The sequence below is a fragment of the Xenopus laevis genome, chromosome 7L (genome assembly GCF_017654675.1).
Source record: "Xenopus laevis strain J_2021 chromosome 7L, Xenopus_laevis_v10.1, whole genome shotgun sequence".
Classification (NCBI taxonomy): domain Eukaryota; kingdom Metazoa; phylum Chordata; class Amphibia; order Anura; family Pipidae; genus Xenopus; species Xenopus laevis.
Window position 1 is genome coordinate 37471376 of NC_054383.1, and position 6890 is coordinate 37478265.

The following is a 6890-nucleotide window of genomic DNA, read 5'->3' on the forward strand; positions in this document are numbered from 1 at the left end:
TTCTTCTGATAATGTTTTCTGCTCAGTGCACCATTTGGAAGTTCTGTATATATTACAGGATGTTGCAACAAAAATGTATTTCTTTGAAAGCCTAAATTAACTTCTACTCATTAAATTATACAGTTTTAGGATGTTATCAATTCAAAAAGGTTAGTGGTACATGTATGGGACCGGTTATCCAGAATGCTCGGGACCTGGGGTTTTCCGGATAATGGATCTTTCCGTAATTTGGATCTTCATACCTTAAGGGGCATATTTATCAAGAGTCGAATTTTGAATTTGAAAAACTTCTATTTCAAAAAGACCAACCAAAATGAAGTCAAAGGATTTTTTGGCAGAATAGGTCCATTTTCGATCGAATAGCTCTGTAGTCGGCCGAATTCGACCTTTAATTAATCTGCCCCTAAGTCTACTAGAAAATCATTTAAACATTAAATACACCTAATAGGCTGGTTTTGCTTCCAATAAGGATTAATTATGTCTTAGTTGGGTTCAAGAACAAATTTGGATCAAGTACAAGCTACTGTTTTATTATTACAGAGAAACAGAAAATTATTTTTTAAAGTTCAGATTATTTGGATAAAGTAGAGTCTATGGGAGACGGCCTTTCCGTAATTTGAGCTTTCTGGATAACGGGTTTTCGGATAATGAATCCCATACCTGTATACAAAAGATCCAACATAACAAAACTGTTTGGTCAATTACATTTGTAGCAATTGCAGGGATTTTTGTCTACTGGGGGAGCAACATAATACTTGGAATTGTTTTCCATTTCTTTTAACTTTTAAAATGTATAAAAAAAATCTCTCCAGAATGCTTACCTGGGTCATGCCGCATTTCATATTGTCGTTTCCTTTGGCAGAGTGGTATCTGGGAACTGTTTTTATTAATTGTGTGTATAAGCTTCTGTAATAAGTTGACATCTTTGCTGTTTATTGAGTAACTATTCTTTGAAAGAATGGAGGGGAAAACTTTAGTTGAATCAAATGAAAGAAATACAATTCTTTCCAAAAAGTCAGGTCGAAGGAGTAAATTCCGTATCGATGCAAAGTCCTTGTCTTTATAAACAGGCACGATGGTTGTAGGTATTAAAGTGATAGGATAACTCATTGCCTGCAAAATAAGTTCACCACCGACCATGTTTCTGCAGCCGTGGAAACATTTGTAGCCTTGTTCTTCGAGTGGCTTTACTAATCTCTCATCCATGAACTCATCAATTACTCTTTGTTTTGTAGATTGTGGTTCTGGTGCTGATACAATGTAAATATCATAGCAAAAGTAATGGTGGAAAATTGTATTCGTACCTGCTAAAAAATGTTATACAAGTAAAGAAATTAAAATAAGCAGGAAGTAAATATCAATTTTAGCTATTATTGCTATATATTTATCTATAATTTTAGATGTCTAATAAATTGACTTTTTAAAGGGATTTTTCACCTTTGAGTTAACTTTTTTTGGGGCCGATTTATTAAGCCATGAATTTTTCTGGTCGAGTTTTTAAGGGAAGTATCCAAATTTTTAGAGGGAAAAAACCTAAAATTGTATTAGATTAGTGTGCTCCTAAGCAGCTAAAAATTCGAAAATACTCCAGCTAAAACCTGTTGAAATCATGTAAAAGTCAATGGCAGATGTCCCTTTTACAATTGGAAGATGGTTTTTGCCTTCATGATGTTCGAGGGTTTTGAGCTCTTTGAAGCTGGTTTTCGTTTGTATATCCGAAAAAGGTTTCGGGAGACAACTCGAAAAAGTAGTTTTTTTCCAAATGATTATTAAAAAATGTCACGCAATTCGAATTGTCGCACAATTTTGGCAAGACTTTTTCATGCACGTACAATTTTCATTTGGATTTAATAGCAAATTAAGCCAAATCGTGGTTGGGAGTTAGGTCGAATTTTTATTTTTAAAATAATGAGATAAATTAAAGTTTTAATAAATACCCTTCTTAGAGAATTATATTCTGAGACAATTGGCAATTGGTTTTCATTTTGTTTTTATTATTTGTGGTTCTTGAGTTATTTAGCAATTAATTTAGCAGCTTTTCCAGTTTGCAATTCCAGCATTCTGGTTGCTAGGGTCCAAATTAGCATAGCAGCCATGCACTGATTTGAATGAGAGACTCGAAAATGAAAAGAAGGACTTCACAGAAAGGTGAATGATAAAAAGTAGCAATAACAATAAATTCTTATCCTTAAGAGCATTTGAAAGTTGAATAGAGTCAAAAGAAGGCAATTTATGAAAAAGAAAAAAAGGCTAACTAAAAAGTTTCTTAGAATTAGCCATTCTATAACATACTAAGTTAACTTAATGGTAAACCACCACTTTAAAGGGATACTGTCATGGGAAAAAAATTTTTTTTCAAAATGAATCAGTTAATAGTGCTGCTCCAGCAGAATTCTGCACTGAAATCCATTTCTCAAAAGAGCAAACAGATTTTTTTATATTCAATTTTGAAATCTGACATGGGGCTAGACATATTGTCAATTTCCCAGTTGCCCCATGTCATGTGACTTGTGCTCTGATAAACTTCAATCACTCTTTACTGCTGTACTTCAAGTTGGAGTGATATCACCCCCCTCCCTTTCCCCCCCCAGCAACCAAACAACAGAACAATAGGAAGGTAACCAGATAACAGCTCCCTAGCACACAATAACAGCTTGCTTGGTAGATCTAAGAACAACACTCAATAGTGAAAACCCATGTCCCACTGAGACACATTCAGTTACATTGAGAAGGAAAAACAGCAGCCTGCCAGAAAGCATTTCTCTCCTAAAGTGCAGGCACACGTCACATGACCAGGGCAGCTGGGAAATTGACAATATGTCTAGCCCCATGTCAGATTTCAAAAATGAATATAAAAAAATATGTTTGCTATTTTGAGAAATGGATTTCAGTGCAGAATTTCAACCATGTTTGTACTTACCATCTTTTCTTGCTCCACAATCTTTGCAGGTCTCTGTATCAGTTTGAGCCATTCCTAAGGAAAATGAAAGGCAGTGGTGTAACTATTGAGGAAGTAGAGGTCAGCGTCCTCTATAGTTGTTGAAATCCCCCCAGCCATTCTCCTGCCTAAAAACCAATGGGTGGTGTGAGTTGGCAGAGAGGGGGGGTGCAAAAAAATATGATTTAGAGAGAAAAACCTGTTACAAAAATCAAATCACTTTTTTTCTAAGACTTTGTTTTTCTACTCTCACACACTAGCATATTTAAGGAAATACTTGGACAGAATAGTTTTGTTGCAGAGAAAAAGTCACCCACAAATGAAAATCCCATTGTTCCATCAACTGTTTTAATAAACTGGGGGGAAAAAATTAAATGTAGTTGCTTAAACTCTTTAGAGACAATTTCCATTGACTTCTATAGAAAAGGCAGCCTTTACTTGCTGAATTTTCTAATGCAAATTTTTGACTTATTCAGGGTTTCAAAAATATTCACACCTTTTCTCCTTGTTTTTTCTCTAATCGAAAAAAAAAACTTCAGTCTCAAATTTTTAAAAATCTGCCCTTACAGGAGCATGAAATGTTGAATCACTGGTTGGTCAAAATTCTAGGCACCTGTCAGTGATTATTGATGCTTATCTGATACCCCAGGTCGGTGCTCTTATTTACTAAAAACTACAGCAGCCCCAGTACTTAAGTACTAAATCCAAATATCAACAGGAAGGGGCAGATTTAGGGTTGAATTTCGAGTGTTAAAAAAACCTTGAATTCGACCCTCGAAGTAAAATCCTTCGAATTCGAATATCGAATTCAAAGGATTTTAGCGCAAAACGTTTGATTGAACGATCGAATAAAAATCATTCGATCGAACAATAAAATCCTTCGAATCGAACAATTTTAAGCGATTGATCGAAGGATTTTTTATTTCACCCCAAAAAACGTAGAAAAGTGCTGGGGAAGGTCCCCATAGGCTAACATTGGACTTCGGTAGGTTTAAACTGGTGAAGTATGAAGTTGAAGTTTTTTTTAAAGAGACAGTACTTCGATTATCGAATGGTCGAACGATTTCTACTTCGAATTGTTCAAATCATTCGATTCGATGGTCGAAGTACCCACAAAAATACTTCGAAATTCGAATTATTCACTCGAGCTTAGTAAATCTGCCCCGAAGAGTCTGATAGTGATACATCCCACTTTAAAAATCATACAGAGACAGTTCTATTCCAGTGCAGAAAAAAACTAATGCTGCTGCTGAGCTGTGCCATGCTGAGCACTAATAGCCCATAAAAATGTATTTGTACAACTAGACAAAGCAGTCAAACACATGAGGATAAGCTGACACATCTGTTAGCTTTGATAAATGTTTCAGTTTGTTAAAAACGTTAAAGACAGAAAGAGTTTCTGAAAAACGCTGTAGAAAAAATTGTTTTGATAAATGGGGAATATAAATCAAACTTCTGGGAATCCTTTTGAATTGCAGACTTCGATAAATGCCCCGTGGTCTTCACAAAATGAGAGGAAATGTAGGTCGACCTGAATCGAACCCACTTAATTACATGCACATACTGTACTGTAACATTACTATTTCAATTTTTTTAAATCTTTTTTATGAGTTTTGCTCATAAAGTATAAAAACTATTTTGTTACATTTGTTTAAATATTTTTCCATTAGTGTGAAGTTTTCTCCTAATTTTGTATCTGAGTCTACCAAAATCGACTATATATTACATATAAGCTCACTGTTTGTCTTTTATTTTTAAATATTCTGCATAAACACAACTCTAACATTCTTGACTGACCTCAGTTGTCCAGGGGGTCCAATCAACAAGAACTTATTATGTAGCTGAGGATGCCAGGTTCTTCTGGGTAGACAAATGACCACCAGGTTGTCAATAAAATGGCTTCAGAAGTTCAAGAAGCTGCTCTGTGTAATATGAATCTCCAAAAAATTCATATAGCCAAAAAATCTTTTCATAAGATCATAAATGTTAATAATGTAGACATCTCCCATGTTAACGTAAACACAAAACGATAAGATATCTGTCACATTTCAGGCAATAATCAGAGTGAGAAACATAAATTGTTAAAATGTTTTTTTACTTCTCATCTGCATAACATTGCCTAAGACATTGCAAAATGTCATGTGTGGTTATTGAGTAATCTTCTTTCAAAGAAGTGCCTTAACAAGGGGAAGTTGTAGTCTCAGAAAATAATGCCAGGCTCAACACTTAATTACCTACTCATACAATACATACAATTGTTTTTACACATACAATACTCTGTATGGATAGTTCATACTTTGGTATACTATATTTGGTATACTTTTTTGGGTATGCTTTTCATTTGTTTCTTTTTTCCTAATAGCAAATGTCTAGAGCAGTGGTTGGCCAACCCTTTGAAAGTTAAACCTATAGTAAGAAATTCCCTTAGCTCGTGAAATTAGTAAGAAAATAACTGTATATCTGTCATTCAGCCATAGTTTTATTTCCAAATATTCTTTATTATTTTCAAAGAGAGAAAAAAAAAACCGCAGTATAGGTATACAGCACAGTCTTATGTATCATACAATTTCCATTACGAATATCAAGTATACCGTTGAGAAAAGGAGAAGGTTGTTAGTGAGAAGGAAAGCAAGAAAGAAAGAACAAAAGAAGGAAGAAAAAGGCACATTCCAAATTTAACCCAAAAGCATATTGCTCCAGACAAAGGAAAATCCAACACATAAATACCCAGTGTCGGTAGATCAGGCCATTGGTACCGATGAGCCTGAAATTGAGCCGGCTTGCCTACATAGATCTAGCAATTGTGTACGTCTCCAAATTTTCCAAATAGCGGTGTTGTGGGTTGCTCTCTGGATATCACAGTCCAAGGATACCTCCATTGACATATTGTATTGGGCATCTTTAAGTACTTGATGCAGAGTTGGTCAGCCATAGTTTTAAGAGTGTCTAGGACAACAAAAGTATAATCATCACAAATCTCACCACTGTCGGACTGGGGTGCCTGGGGCCCACCAGGAAACCTCATTTGAAGGCCCCACACAGTACAAAACAGCGCCCACCAATAAAAATCAAAATTAACATTTTTATTTAAAAAATAAATAGAATGGCCATAACAATATTAAGCTAAAATATCATGTTCAACTCTCCAGTTTGGAATTTCAGCACTGGTCAGTGTTCTAGAATCGAAATTACCCTAGCAGCCAGGGAGTGGTTTGAGTCAGAAGAATAAAGCAAATAATCGAAAACGATGCAGAATAAAAAATGAAGACCAAATGAAAAGTTGCTAACCACCAGGTTTTCTCCCGGCACCCCAGCGAGCCAGACTGACCCTGAATTTCACCCTAACTGACCTTTAAAATGGGCTTTCGGGTATATTTAGGGGCGCAAAGGGGCATTATCCCTAATTCTCACCATTACTGGCCTTAAGACTGAGCACAACCATGGAGTCACGGACAACTCTGTCTACAGTGCTGACCATACTTATATCATTGTGTCAGTGTTTAAGTATTTTCTTTGGCAGTTCCGCTGCAAGCAAACTATGGGTCATCCAAACACTCCCATAGACTGTGTAGTAAGGGCAATAGTAAGTGAGCTGACCAAGCTTCGTATTCCCGTACCATGATTCCAGAGTACACATTTGCCACCCTTCGATCGAACGATTAAAATCCTTCGATCGTTCGAATCGAACGATTTTAGCGGGTGTTCGAAGTTCGCAAACTGTTCGTGAACGTTCGCATTTTTTGCCGGTGTTCGCGAACGGCGTTCGCGAACACCAAATCGGCAGTTCGCTACATCCCTATTCTGTATGACTGTAATACAGTGTTATTGTAATGTTGTTGTAAATAATGTTCATTTTTTGTTGTAAAGTTTTCAATAAAAAAACATAAAAACTCTAAGCCCCAGTTTGACAACCACTGGACTAGAGTTTGTACAAATAACTTCCTAATTAGGT

General features: G+C 35.8%; 1 protein-coding gene across 1 annotated transcript in view; it reads right to left on the bottom strand.

The window, feature by feature from the left end:
- LOC108696218 overlaps window positions 1-5058 on the bottom strand; it is a 41271-nt gene extending 36213 nt beyond the window's left edge. The window contains exons 1-3 of the mRNA XM_018225373.2: window positions 4736-5058; window positions 2921-2974; window positions 822-1307 (exon numbers count right to left, since the gene is read on the bottom strand). Coding sequence (XP_018080862.1) covers window positions 822-1307; window positions 2921-2972 — 538 coding nt within the window. The 5' untranslated portion in view covers window positions 2973-2974; window positions 4736-5058. The remainder of the gene's footprint in view (window positions 1-821; window positions 1308-2920; window positions 2975-4735) is intronic.
- Between the last annotated feature and the right edge of the window lie 1832 nt (window positions 5059-6890).